General features: G+C 44.5%; 1 protein-coding gene across 1 annotated transcript in view; it reads right to left on the bottom strand.

The window, feature by feature from the left end:
- Positions 1-206: 206 nt before the first annotated feature.
- Positions 207-15,464, bottom strand: part of LOC311132333 (sterile alpha motif domain-containing protein 12-like) — a gene marked incomplete at both ends in the record, with an annotated part of 44,530 nt that continues 29,272 nt past the window's right edge. Inside the window, 3 exons of the mRNA XM_084165578.1 lie at positions 207-259; positions 625-765; positions 14,591-14,720. Coding sequence (XP_084021704.1) covers positions 207-259; positions 625-765; positions 14,591-14,720 — 324 coding nt within the window. The remainder of the gene's footprint in view (positions 260-624; positions 766-14,590; positions 14,721-15,464) is intronic.

Here is a 15,464-nt window from a genome sequence, read left to right as displayed (position 1 = left end):
CAACAAGAAAGGATCATCAAAGAGAAACAACACAACTCCAACTGTTTTCCCGGAATTCGAGACGAGAACAGTTCCCCAGTATTTGGATTTTGCCCGAGGCAAAAGCGATCTGCGTTGAGAGCCAGAGACATGTTAATGGGGATGATGCTGATTTCAGTTGCCGGTGGTGATGTGGGTGATGAGTGATGCGGAGGAGAGACAAATCGCTAAGAATGACTGGATGTCAGTGTGTAAGGGGTCAGTGTTGTGATTGGAAGATCTGAGATGGGGAGACAGACTGTAGAGAGTAGGGCCCAGAAATACACACATACTGTAAATTGGTTGTAGTGTTTATAGGTGCAGGTAGCTGGCTTTGGCCACATAAAGAGTGCTGAGAGAACAATTTAAACTGATTGAATCTAAAGCTGCACGACCACGCAAATCGGGTGAGTGAAATGGCCTATAATTTCATAGGCTATCATTGTAAAGCTAGTCACACAGGCTCTATCATGGCCACTGACAGAGGTGTTATGAGGTGCATCCCAAATGGCATCCTATTCGTTATATTCCTACTGTTGGTCAAAAGTAGTGCACTATATAGGGAATAGGGTGCCATTTGAGACGCTGCCATGGTGAGAGCTGTACCTTGCGTGAGTAGCTGCAGGGTGCGGACCTCCTCTCGGACGCGGAGCTGCAGGACCTGCTGGAGGATGTACTGCCGTTGGCCCTCCTGCATGATGCCCATTCGCTCCAGCTTCCTGTCTGTCAATCTCATCAGAGCCCGCCCTGGACAGACAGAGGGAGAGAGAGAGAGCGAAAGAAAGGTTAAACTCAACCCCTCATGAGATAAAGACTCCCATCTCTCCCCCCCAAAGCCAACACCATAAAGGGGGGGGGGGCAAGGAAGACAATACACTGAGTGTACAAAACATTAGGAACACCTGCTCTTTCCATGACAGACTGACCTGGTGAAAGCTATGGTCCCTTATGAATGTCACTTGTTAAATCCACTTCAAATCAATGTAGATGAAGGGGACGACAATTGAGACATGGATTGTGTATACAGCGCATTCAGAAAATATTCAGACCCCTTGACCTTTTCCACATTTTGTTACGTTACAGCTTTATTCTAAAATGAATTTAAAAAAAATTCCCCCCTCAATCTACACACAATACCCCATAATGACAAAGCAAAAACAGGTTTTTAGAAAATTTTGCAAATTTATAAAATAAAATATTAAATGTACATAAGTATTCAGACACTTTACTCAGTACTTTGTTGAAGCACCTTTGGCAGAGATTACAGCCTCAAGTCTTCTTGGGTATGATGCTACAAGCTTGCCACACCTGTATTTGGGGAGTTTCTCCAATTCTGCTCTGCAGATCTTCTCAAGCTCTGTCAGGTTGGATGGGGAGCGTTGCTGCACAGCTATTTTCAGGTCTCTCCAGAGATGTTAGATCGGGTTCGTCCGGGCTTTGGCTGGGCCACTCAAGGACATTCAGAGACTTGTCCTGAAGCCACTCCTGCATTGTCTTGGCTGTGTGCTTAGGGTCGTTGTCCTGTTGGAAGGTGAACCGTTGCCCCAGTCTGAGGTCCTGAGCTCTCCGGAGCAGGTTTTCATCAAGGATCTTTGTACTTTGCTCGATCCTGACCAGTCTCCCAGTCCCTGCCGCTGAAAAACATCCCCACAGCATGATGCTGCCACCACGCTTCACCGTGCAAGGTTTCCTCCAGACGCGACGCTTGGCATTCAGGCCAAAGAGTTCAATCTTGATTTCATAAGACCAAATAATCATGTTTCTCATGCCGGCTGTCATGTGCCTTTTACTGAGGAGTGGCTTCTGTCTGGCCACTCTACCATAAAGGCCTGATTGGTGGAGTGCTGCAGAGATGATTGTCCTTCTGGAAGGTTCTCCCATCTCCACAGAGGAACTCTGGAGCTCTGTCAGAGTGACCATCAGGTTCTTGGTCACCTCCCTGACCAAGGCCCTTCTCCCCCGATTGCTCAGTTTGGCCGGATGGCCAGCTCTAGGAAGTCTTGGTGGTTCCAAACGTCTTTCATTTAAGAATGATGGAGGCCACTGTGTTCTTGGGGACCTTCATGCTGCAGAAATGTTTTGGTACCCTTCCTCAGATCTGAGCCTCGACACAATCCTGTCTCAAAGCTCTACGGACAATTCCTTCGACCTCATGGCTTGTTTTGTTTCCTGACATGCACGGTCAACTGTGGGACCTTATATAGACAGGTGTGTGCCTTTCCAAATCATGTCCATTCAATTGAATTTACCACAGGAGGACTCTAATCAAGTTGTAGAAACATCAAGGATGATCAATGGAAACAGGATGCACCGGAGCTCAATTTCGAGTCTCATAGCAAAGGGTCTGAATGCTACTTTTTCTTTTTAATAAATGAGCAAAAATGTCTAAAAACCTGTTTTCGCTTTGTCATTATGGGGTATTGTGTGTAGATTGATGAGGAAAAAAAAGTATATTTAAATACATTTTAGAATAAGGCTGTAACGTAACAAAATGTGGAAAAAGGTCTGAATACTTTCCGAATGCACTGTATGTGTGCCATTCAGAGGGTGAATGGGCAAGACAAAAGATTTATGCGCCTTTGAGGCGCACCGGTTTGAGTGTGTCAAGAACTGGCACACTGCTGGGTTTTCCACACTCAAGTCTCCCGTGGGTATCAAGAATGGTCCACCACCCAAAGGACATCCAGACAACATTTTGACACCTTGTAGAGTCCATGCCCCAACGAACTGAGGCAGTTCTGAGGGCAAAATAGGGTGCAACTCAATATTAGGAAGGTGTTCCTTCCTAATTGTATTTACACAATATATAAGTGTATTTACACAATATATATTTATTGAAATTGATAACCATTGTTTGGAATAGGATCGCTGTTCAAATCTCAGTAGCACCTCAAGGTGAACTAAAGCATACCTGAACAATAGGACTGTCTCTCTCTGAATGCTGCCTTCAACTGTACTGTTACATACAATAAGCAGCACAAGAAATATCCAATTTTCCAGTTCCATTATGCATAGATATCGTCAAGGTGACTCTATTCTCAATCTATGAATAGATACTTCCCTATCCATTCAATACATGTTATTCAATTTATGCTTGGGTATGCTTGCAGGAAGCATCGAGCAGCCAATGATGACCCATTTTCTTTCAAAGGAATATCTTCATCTGGCTACATAACACACTTTAGCGTATTTATTAATCTTCTTTTGCCAATAGGCACCTTCTTCTGGGAGCCCTTGATTTTAAAATCCCTAATTTAATCTTCAATATAATTTCTTAAAAGTAGGTGATTTTGACCAGTGCTAAAAATGCAGTGGAGAGTACAGTCTAATTAATTATGCTCTTTATGGAAGGCCTTTGTGGCAATGTGTGGGATTGGGGAGCTAGATAGAAGCTCATTCCTGCCGATTACTATGCATTAGCCCGACCCCTGTAGATCCCCTCGCTCGTTTACCCTAATGACTCGGGGCTCTGAATCGCTCCTCCTGATTGGCTGGCAGCCCGTTAACTTTCCCTGGTTTATGGTCTCAAAGCAGGACTGTGGTGGCGTGACTGTCACATGCTCACGCTCTTTCACCCCGAGCTCCTTCCTCCCATCCACTCCTCCAACAGTACTGTACTTACTGCAGTGATTACACAATCTAGATTTTATGGGATTTCATAAGGATTTGTTACTTAACGACTTTGTATATTTACTTTGTGACAAGGCTCATTATTGGAGATAGGAAAAAATGAGACAAGGGGTGTTGTGTGAAAGCATTGTAGGCTAGAATGTCTTGTGAAAGTCACTTTTGGTGATTTATTATAGGCCTTATGCAACCATGCCTCTTAACACACAGTGAGCAGTTAATGAAGCTCAAGTAGGCTGTGTATTGGTATAAGGCTGACAGCAATGGCAAACCTACTATGCCCAAACACTATTTGTGGGCGACCATGGCCAAAGAGCGGCAAAAATGTGTAAAAAAAAAAAGATGTTGAAATGCCAGCTACGGTTTAATGATGCCCATTACAGAGTAGCTACCTATAGACAGGAAAACCTATGAGGGCCAGTAAAATGGGATGTGTGAGAGCTAACTAGAACAACAATATGAATGTAAAAGGATCACTTGAGGAGTCTATAAATAATGACCAACCATCACTTGGCACCTCATTTGAAATCCTACACAAATATGCTTGGCAACAGAGGCACCTCTTTAGCTTTACCTCATGGCTATCTGTCCTATAAACAAACAACCATACAGGATGTATGAGAGATGAAGCTTTCAAATCAATGACTAAACAACTGCTATAATAAAGCATCTTTAATCATCAATAGCTCAGAGTTAAAAGGAGACAGAACTGCACGATACTGGACAGCTTAAGATGCCTCAAGATGAGAGCAATTTGGAGCCAAGCTGCCAGTTTCTTGGCGGAGGTGCCAACATAGCGCCTCTCCTCTCCTTCCGGTAGCAGCCCGGCGAAACGCTTCTGTGAGGAGTCCAAACTTTTCTCTCCACTGCAGTTCTGAGTCATTGACTCGACAATCCCACGAAGCCACAGCAGGGAATTTATCAAACCACAATTAATACACAGAGCAGTGTAGCATGGCCGGGCGGAGAGAGCAGAGAGGAGTATGTCTGAAGAGAGAGAAGAGGAGGAGGAGGAGAGAGAGAAGGTTAAGAGGGAGTGGATTTGAAACAATTATTCATAAAAAGTGAGAAGAGAGGAAGAGGAGACTTGAATAGACAGCTTAGGGTTGAGTGGAGTGCTATGACAAAGCACAGTGTCTCCAAAATGGTGGACCATTGGGTGGGGTTGGAGTAGCTATTTCCTAATGGGTCACGTCATGGCAGGTAACATGGTTACATTTAGAGAGTGGTTCAAAAGAAAATGTCAAAAGACTAGCTATACTATTTGTGGTAATGGCAGAAATAGTATGGAAGCGTGCGCACCCACACACACACACACAAGGAATGGGCATTTGAAATTATTTTACTATTCAGTTTTTTGGATTTCCAGATAGTGGAAGTTTTAAAATCAAAAATTGCTCGACTCTCTCGACTAATCAGAATGACGCAAATGCACATGGCAGATGTAAACAGAGGACAGGGTAATTTGTAAGCAACAGTGAAAGAGAAGTCAGATTTTTGCCACGATAGATGTGATTCTGTTACAAAAAAAGGTGTTTTGCATTGATCCATTTCAGGTCTAGTGGAACTGCCGCTAGGCGAGCGTCTGTTAGACATTTGATTAACCGTGCCCATCTCTAACACACGCACGCACGCACACACACAGCACTCTCTCGGACTCAACCCCAGCTAAGGTAAGAGGGCTTCTATTTCTATCTGAATAAGTGTAATAATTTCCTTTCCTCTAAACCGTCTGTGATGGGAACACTGCCAGACAACAACGCTTCCTTTTTACTTCATCTCCTGTATTCACTTATCTTTGGTCAATTGACTGAAAAAATGACTTACGGCACTCTGCCTCTTCAGTTGCACAATATTGATTGGATTTAAATTTCACTCCCACTCTCCAGTTGGTCTCCCCTGTAGCTTGTTGGCTGGCGGTGTTAGGTCTGCCCTCTCTCACTGTCCGCCCCTCTATACCATTACCGCAAACCTGCCTGTGAACGAGGCACTGCCTCCTTCTAACCCAAATATTAGTTACTGTTGAAAAGGCTACCCCCCTATAAAAGGTACATATGCTTTAAAATACAGTATATATATATATATATTCATAAATCTACGGATACAAACCTACAGTGCACACACGTTAGGCACACACACACACAGAGAGCCCACGGACCAGGCGTTAGATTAATGGGCAGGGGGAGTGCAGGCCTACCTCAGTGTGAGGCTGCAGGCAGATTAATCTACAGCTATGGCCTGGCACAGTCAACTACTGCTTTTGATGAATGGGGGCTTAGAGTGCACACATGCACACGTACCCACCCCTGCAGGACCTGTCCCTTTTTGCGTGTGAACCAAAAGCCATGCTAATTACTGCTCTGTGGAGCAACAGAGGGTGAGGACAGGGGCACAAAAGCAGCAAATTAACCTCACTTTCCCTCCATCTCACAACTCTCTCCAAACGGCTCCAGTCAGTGAACCTACATGTGTTTTACAGTAAGAGCTGGGCTGGCTGTGAGCTGGAGATCGAGGAAGAAAATGTAGTTCAGGTGAAACCTTCAGACAGCTGTGCGTGTGTCTCTTCTGGGGAAGTGGGCAGACCACTGAATGTCTCAGGAGTCTCTGGTTACCCTCCACATGTGCAATAAGTCACTACATGCAGCAACACATCCTTATCAATAGACCATTCTATAACAGGGGTCTCAAACTGGTGGACCGCGAGCCGGATCCGGCCCACGAGCCCATTTAATGTGGCCCACTGTTGTCTAAATAAATGCGAGAGTTAACATTCCCAACTTGCTGTGTATACCATCCTTTACTAGTGCTTGGCTTACTGACACACATTACAAATACATGGTGACCATTATGTGACTCTCTCAGTAACCTAGGCACGATATGTAAAGTGCTGCTCCCAAATGGCCATGAGATGGGCTATGCTCTGAGATAAGATCCAATGGGTTCCAAATTAGATGCTAATGCTGACTGGAGCAAAGAGGGGCATCATTCTCAAGGGGATGCAGCCCTCTTCCTTAATGAAGCACAGCAGCAGAGGGATAATCAGCAGCACAATCACACTGCAACCTCAGCAGGATGCTAATTCAGAGTCACTGCCCATCTACAGTATCTGATCACTAATCGTTTATTAACTAGCACAGAGAAGTGAGGAAGAATGTCATACATAGCATTTGATTTGTGAGAGGATCAACATGATCATACAATTAGGTGGCAGTAGAATGGCCTTACTGAAGAGCTCAGTGACTTTCAACATGGCACCGTCATAGGATGCCACCTTTTCAACAAGTCAGTTTGTTAAATTTCTGCCCTGCTAGAGCTGCCCGGTCAACTGTAAGTGCTGTTATTGTGAAGTGTGAACGTCTAGGAGCAACAACGGCTCAGCCGTGAAGTGGTTCCAAACTGCCTCTGGAAGCAATGTCAGCACAAGAACGGTTCATCGGGAGCTTCATGAAATGGGTTTCCATTGCCGAGCACAAGCCGAAGATCACCATGCGCAATGCCAAGTGTCGGCTGGAGTGGTGTAAAGCTCGCCACCATTTGACTCTGGAGCAGTGGAACCGCGTTCTCTGGAGTGATGAATCACGCTTCACCATCTGGCAGTCCAACGGACAAATCTGCGTTTGGTGGAGGAGGAATAATGGTCTGGGGCTGTTTTTCCATGGTTCAGGCTAGGCCCCTTAGTTCTAGTGAAGGGAAATCTTAATGCTGCAGCATACAATGACATTCTAGATGATTCTGTGTTTCCAACTTTGTGGCAACAGTTTGGGAAAGGCCCTATCCTGTTTCAGCATGACAAAGCCCCGTGCACAAAGCAAGGTCCATACAGAAATCTTTGTTGAGATTGGTGTGGAAGAACTTGACTGGCCTGCACAGAGCCCTGACCTCAACCCCATCGAACACCTTTGGGGTTGCTTAGTGGTTAAGAGCGTTGTGCCAGTAACCGAAAGATCGCTGGTTCTAATCCCCGAGCCGACTAGGTGAAAAATCTGTCGATGTGCCCTTGAGCAAGGCACTTAACCCTAATTGCTCCTGTTGTCGCTCTGGATAAGAGCGTCTGCTAAATGACCTATTTATTTTAATTCGAACACCGACTGCGAGCCAGGCCTAATCACGCAACATCAGTGCCCGACCTCACTAATGCTCGTGGCTGAATGGAAGCAAGTCCCCACAGCAATGTTCCAACATCTAGTGGAAAGCCTTCCTAGAAGAGTAGAGGCTGTTATAGCAGCAAAGGGGGGGACCAACTCCATATTATTACCCATTATTTTGGAATTAGATGTTCAACGAGCAGGCGTCCACATACTTTTGGCACTTGGTGATACATCAAACATTCAGTATTACAATAAAAAAGACTACTATCCTTCTTACAGTATGCTCTTGCGAAGATGAACCTTTAAATAGAACCAACACTGGTGCAAGCGTCACCATTTCCCTACAGTCACTTTATACAAGATTTTGTTGGATGCTTTAATTTTGACTGCAATCCAAAGGCCTGCCATGCTTAACTAACTGTCTGACACCAAGGGTGCATCCACAATGGCACTCTATTCCCTATATAGTGCACTACTTCTGACCAGAGCCATATGAGCCCCTATGGATTAAAAAGTAGTGCAATACATATGGAATAGTGTGCCATTTGCGATACAGATCAACTGTCTCGTATCTACAGCTGCATCTCTTGGTCTGTCTGAAGTGGAGGCCATTGGATCACCATGTTCTAATTCATTCAATCCACTGCTCCATGACAGGGGAGTGTGATTCAATCACCAACCCCTTCTCTTCCCCTTCTGATTACATATGACAGTGCACCTCTCCACTGATTACACGTATGGTATCAGTAAATGTGTACTTAACTCATTTACCACACCACGCTCTTTGCTCGCCGCCACAACTCTGTCTTTGTAATTACACAAGATTAGGGACTAATATCTAATTACGCCTTAATATGCTTTAATGCAATTTTAATGACAGCTCTGTTAAAGTCAAATTCGTAGGCTATCTTTTGGTAGTGTCAAGAGAGAGGGGAACCTTGGCAATCGAGGCTGGAGGATGGGAAACACAGATTTTGATTTTGGCTGCCGCTCAACAACGCTGGCAGAGGACGCCAACCGGCGGCTGCATATTGAAGTCTTTCAAAGAAGTGAAAATGTAGCAGTACTGCAAATCCCTGAGATGTAAAATATCTTGCACTGTCAGAGCTAGGACATTAAATGAGGGATGTGTAAGAGTTATGATTTGGATACGCTGCAGTGTATTGATTTGATACTTCTGAGAGGAGGACCAGTGGGCCAACACCAATGAAATTGAGTAGTATTGACATCCTACAATAGGCTTGGGTTTTCTACTAGTAGTCCTGCTCTGTTACTATAGATAGCATTGCAGAGGAAGTCCTATTAAACAGAGGGCCTCCACCTAATCAGACCAGAAACAAACACACAACATCATTTTCAATTTCCAACTCAATTTCCTAGTCCCAGCCAGAGTGTGACAATGCATTGACATGTTGATACCATGTTTCATGAGATGTAAATAAATCCCAGACATTTTTCCATATGCACAAAAAATGTATTTCTCTCAAATTTTGTGCACACATTTCTGTACATCCCTGTTAGTGAGCATTTCTCCTTTGCCAAGATAATCCATTCACCAGACAGGTGTGGAATATATCAAGAAGCTGATTAAAAAAGCATGAACATTATACAGGTGCACCTTGTGCTGGGGACAATAAAAGGTCACTCTAAAATATGCAGTTTTGTCACACAACACCATAGATATCTAAAGTTGAGGGAGCATACAATTGGCATGCTGAATGCAGGAATGTCCACCAGAGCTGTTGCCAAATAATTTAATGTTCATTTCTCTACCATAAGCCGCCTCCAACGCCATTTTACAGGATTTGTCAGTACATTGAACCGGCATCACAACCGCAGACCACGTGTAACCACGCCAGCCCAGGACCTCCACATCCGGCTTCGTCACCTGCCTTCCGGACAGCTGATAAAACTGTGGGTTTGCACAACCGAAGAATTTCTGCACAAACTGCCAGAAACCGTCTCAGGGTAGCTCATCTGCGTACTCGTCGTCCCCACCTGACTGCAGTTCTGCATCGTAACCCACTTCGATGGCCACTGGCACGCTGGAGAAGTGTGGTCTTCACAGTTGAATCCCGGTTTCAACTGTACCGGAAGATAGCAGACAGCATGTACGGCGTCATGTGGGCGAGCGGTTTGCTGATGTCAGCATTGTGAATATAGTGCCCCATGGTGGTGGGGTTATGGTATAGGCAGGCATAAGCTACGGACAAAATTGCATTTAATCGATGAAAATTTGAATGCACTGAGATACTGTGATGAGATCCTGAAGCCCATTGTTGTGCCATTCAGCCGCCGCAATCACCTCATGTTTCAGCATGATAATGCACGGCCCAATGTCGCTAGAATCTGTACACAATTCCTGGAAACTGAAAATGTCCCAGTTCTTCCATGGCCTGCATACTCACCAAACATGTCACCACCCATTGAGCATGTTTGGGATGCTCTGGATCGATGTGTACGACAGCATGTTCCAGTTCCCACCAACATGCAGCAACTTTGCACAGCCATTGAAGAGGAGTGGGACAACATTCCACAGACCACAATCAACAGCCTGATCAACTCTACGCGAAGGAGATGTGTCATGCTGCATGAGGCAAATGGTGGTCACACCAGATACTGACTGGTTTTCTGATCCACGCCCCTACCTATTTTTAAAGAGGTATCTGTGACCAACAGATGCATATCTGTATTCCCAGTCATGTGAAATCCATAGATTAGGGCCTAATGAATTCACCTCAATTGACAGATTTTCTTATATGAACTGTAACTTTATTTTATTATTTTCGACATTGTAGAATAATAGTGAAGACATCAAAACTATGAAGGTCAGTCAATACGGAACATTTCAAGAACTTTTAAAGTTTCTTCAAGTGCAGTCGCAAAAACCATCAAGCGCTATTATGAAACTGGCTCTCATGAGGACCACCACAGGAATGGAAGACCCAGAGTTACCTCTGCTGCAGAGGATAAGTTCATTAGAGTTACCAGCCTCAGAAATTGCAGCCCAAATAAATGCTTCACAGAGTTCAAGTAACAGACACATCTCAACATCAACTGTTCAGAGGAGACTGTGTGAATCAGGCCTTCATGGTCAAATTGCTGCAAAGAAATCACTACTAAAGAACACCAATAAGAAGAGACCTGCTTGAGCCAAGAAACACGAGCAATGGACATTAGACCGGTGGAAATAGGTCCTTTGGTCTGGAGTCCAAATTTGGTTCCAACCGCAGTGTCTTTGTGAGACGCAGTGTGGGTGAACGGATGATCTCCGCATGTCTATTTCCCACCGTAACGCATAGAGGTGGTGGTGTTATGGAGTGGGGGTGCTTTGCTGGTGACACTGTCTGTGATTTATTTAGAATTCAAGGCACACTTAACCAGCATGGCTACCACAGCATTCTGCAGCGATACGCCATCCCATCTGGTTTGGGCTTAGTGGGACTATCATTTGTTTTTCAACAGGACAAATGACCCAACACACCTTCAGGCTGTGTAAGAGCTATTTGACGAAGGAGGAGATTTCTGCATCAGTTCTGCATCAGATGACCTGGCCTCCACAATCACCTGACCTCAACCCAATTGAGATGGTTTGGGATGAGTTGGACCGCACAGTGAAGGAAAAGCAGCCAACAAGTGCTCAGCATATGTGGGAACTCCTTCAAGACTGTTGGAAAAGCATTCTGTGGACAGGTGTCTTTTATACAGGTAACAAGCTGAGATTAAGAGCACTCCCTTTAAGAGTGTGCTCCTAACCTCAGCTCGTTACCTGTATAAAAGACACCTGGGAGCCAGAAATCTTTCTGATTGAGAGGGGGTGAAATACTTATTTCCCTCATTAAAATGCAAATCAATTTATAACATTTTTGACATGCGTTTTTCTGGATTTTTGTTGTTGTTATTCTGTCTCTCACTGTTCAAATAAACCTACCATTAAAATTATAGACTGATCATGTCTTTGTCAGTGGGCAAACGTACAAAAATCAGCAAGGGATCAAATTCTTTTTTCTCCCTCACTGTGTGCATTACACACACACACACACACACACACACACACACCTTGTTTGTTTACACAGTGTTGTTCTCGAGCACAATCCTACAGTCATCAGTGCTCTTGTTGATTCTAATGGAGTGGAAAAAAAGATCTGCATGATATTTCTAAGAGATTGATTGGGATGCAAATTGCATTGTGCGCCCGATTGGTATGTCCTTGCCTGTTTTAATTGGATTCTGTTAATTAATGTTGGATGGGATGATGAGAGGAATTACTAGCGTGTTTTGTGCATATCGTTATCGCTAATTGATCCTGAGACAACAACACCTCACAACTGCAGGTAATTACACTAATTGTGAGGCAACATCTTAGTCACTGTTTGTTTCATTATCGGCAGGCTAATGAGGAAATGCATATTTAAAGACAACGTGCTAAGATTATCTAATATCTTATATCTAAAGGTTATCGTCAAGGAGGTTGAATTCAGCCAAACTCATTGTGATGGTCTCATGAGCAAAATTAAATGGATGAAATGAGCACTTTTCTAAATTCTTTACATTGAGCATAATTTGATATTTTATTAGTTTATGTACAGTGCATTCGAAAAGTATTCAGACCCCTTCCCTTTTTCCACTTTGTTACGTTACAGCCTTACTCTAAAATGGATTTTAAAAAAATAATATCCTCAATCCACACACAATATCCCATAATGACAAAGCGAAAACAGGTTTTTAGAAATCGCCAATAAATAAAAAAAATTAACAAATGAAATACCTTATTTACATAAGTATTCAGACCCTTTGCTATGAGACTCGAAATTGAGCTCAGGTGCATCCTGTTTCCATGGATCATCCTTGAAATGTTTCTACAACTTGATTGGACCCATGGGGCGGGGCATAATTGGCCCAGCGTCGTCTAGGGTAGGGGAGGGAATGGCCGGCAGGGGATGTAGCTCAATTGGTAGAGCATGGCGTTTGCAACGCCAGGGTTGTGGGTTCGTTTCCCATGGGGGGGGGTATTAATTATTATTTTTTTAAAGTAACAATAATGTATGCACTCAGTAACTGTAAGTCGCTCTGGATAAGAGCGTCTGCTAAATGACGTAAATGTAAATGTAAAATTGGAGTCCACCTGTGGTAAATTCAATTGATTGGACATGCTTTAGAAAAGGCACACATGTCTATATAAAAAAGGTTCCACAGTTGACAGTGCATGTCAGAGCAAAAACCAAGCCATGAGGTTGAAGGAATTGTCCGCAGAGTTCGAGGATTATATCGAGGCACAGATCTGGGGAAGGGTACCAAAAAATGTCTGCAGCATTGAAGGTCCCCAAGAACACAGTGCCCTCCATCATTCTTAAATTGAAAAAGTTTGGAACCACCGAGACTCTTCCTAGAGCTGGCCACCTTGGCAAACTGAGCAATCAGGGGAGAATGGCATTGGTCAAGTAGGTGACCAAGAACCTGATGGTCACCGACAGAGCTCCAGAGTTCCTCTGTGGAGATGGGAGAACCTTGCAGAAGGACAACCATCTCTGCAGCACTCCAGCAATCAGGCCTTTATTGGTAGAGTGGCCAGACAGAAGCCACTCCTGAGTAAAAGGCACGACAGCCCGCTTGGATTTTTCCAAAAGGCACCTAGAGGACTCTTAGACCATGAGAAACAAGATTCTCTGGTCTGATGAACCCAAAATTGAACTCTTTGATCTGAATGCAAAGCGTCACGCCAGGAGGAAACCTGGCACCATCCTTACGGTGAAGCATTGTGGTGGCGGCATTATGCTGTGGGGATGTTTTTCAGTGGAGACTAGTCCGGATCGAGGGAAAGATGAACGACCAGAGTACAGAGAGATCCTTGATGAAAGGTCCTGAGCGCTCAGGACCTCAGACTGGGTTGAAAGGTTCACCTTCCAACAGGACAACGACCCAAAACACACAGCCAAGACAACGCAGGAGTGGCTTCGGGACAAGACTCTGAATGTCGTTGAGTGGCCCAGCCAGAGCCCGGACTTGAACCCGATCTATTATCTCTGGAGAGAAAATAGCTATGCAGAGACGCTCCCCATCCAACCTGAGAGCTTGAGAGGATCTGCAGAGAAGAATGGGAGAAGCTCCCCAAATACAGGTGTGCCAAGCTTGTAGCATCATACCCAAGAATGTAGCATCATACCCAAGAAGACTCGAGGCTGTAATCGCTGCCAAAGGTGCTTCAACAAAGTACTGAGAAAAGGGTCTGAATACTTATGTAAATGTGATAGTTCATTTTAAATAAATTTGCAAACATTTCTAAAAACCTGTTTTTGCTTTATGGGGTATTGTGTGTAGATTGATGAGGAAAACATACAATTTAATCCATTGTAGAATAAGGCTGTAACGTAACAAAATGTGGGAAAAGTCAAGGGGTCTGAATACTTTCTGAATGCACTGTACATGTTACTGACATGGGATAAATGAGATTCCTACCACATGTAGCGAGATCCTATTAATGTTAATAGAAAGTAGCATTTTCCAGGTAGCATCATCAACCTCTTGATGGAACACCCTGACGTGTGCTCTGGTTGAGCCCTTAACCCCAGCGATCTGTTTCCTCGCGGCCTAAGTGCATCATGGATGAAGTGCTCAATTTCGGCAGTCACGGCGAGCCTAGAGGGCGTCAGTACGTCGCAAATAAACAAACATTCTAATGTAACGAGTCGTGCTCCGAGAGGTTGAGTGTGCGGCAATTAGTAGTCTCGTCATTATGCGGCAGGTGGGTCGTTAGCGGGTGGGCGGGTGTGACCTTGCCGAGGGGCTCGTTAGGGGGAAGATTGACATGACAACAACGGTAACCGTGACGACAGATACTCGGGCTGTGGCCGGCGCACCTGTGATGTCATGCTGCTTGAAGGAGTCGCTGTAGATCTGGTGCTGCTTGGGGCAGTGCTTCTTCAGCCATTTGCATACGTCTTGCTGGGTCCACAGGGCCACCGGCTTGGACAGCTTTACGTTCCCCGGCTGCATGGAGGGGAAAGAAAACAGATCAATTATAGGTCCAAAATAGATGGCATATGCAGTACTAACATACACTACGCAGTAATACACTATACCAGTAACCACTAACACACAAGACAGCCTGTACCTATACAGTGCATACACAAACAATACAATATCAACCAATGCAGATAAAAGTAAGGGCCATTTGTATCATCCTGATGGATGATCTGCATGTCAGTAATAGACAGCAATACACAAGAGTTGCTAGCGTATACACTATAAGTAGGCCTAGGGTTAGAAATTACATAGTACATGCCAGTACCAATGATATAGCAATGTCTACAGATATATGGTAATAAGCAGATACGCATGTTAGACAGCACTAATGGAATCATGGTACAGTACTATTTCTCAGACCAAAGAGGACATACTGTAGATAATTTGACCCGACAACAACATGCAGCCAGGGTGATAGTTAATATGTTGCCTAATCCCTCAGGCATTCAGCCTGCGTCCCGCTTAACAACCGCCATCATAGCTAAAGTGCTGGCATCGCTTCCTTTTGATTGAGGGGCTACTAAAATTACCCACCGAAAGGTGGTACAAATTACAGATCCACCCCCTTCCTCCCATCTCCCTCCCACTCCAGTCAGCAGCTCAGTGGTGGCTCGCATAGGGTACTGTGTGGTGCGGCATAGCAATAGAACATGCCTCCATCTAGGCTAGCATAACAACACAGTACCCACAGCATTCCCCTGTCTGTCT

Source organism: Coregonus lavaretus (assembly GCF_964263955.1).
Source record: "Coregonus lavaretus genome assembly, chromosome: 7".
Taxonomy (NCBI): Eukaryota; Metazoa; Chordata; class Actinopteri; order Salmoniformes; family Salmonidae; genus Coregonus; species Coregonus lavaretus.
This window is presented reverse-complemented; position numbering and strand designations above follow the sequence as displayed.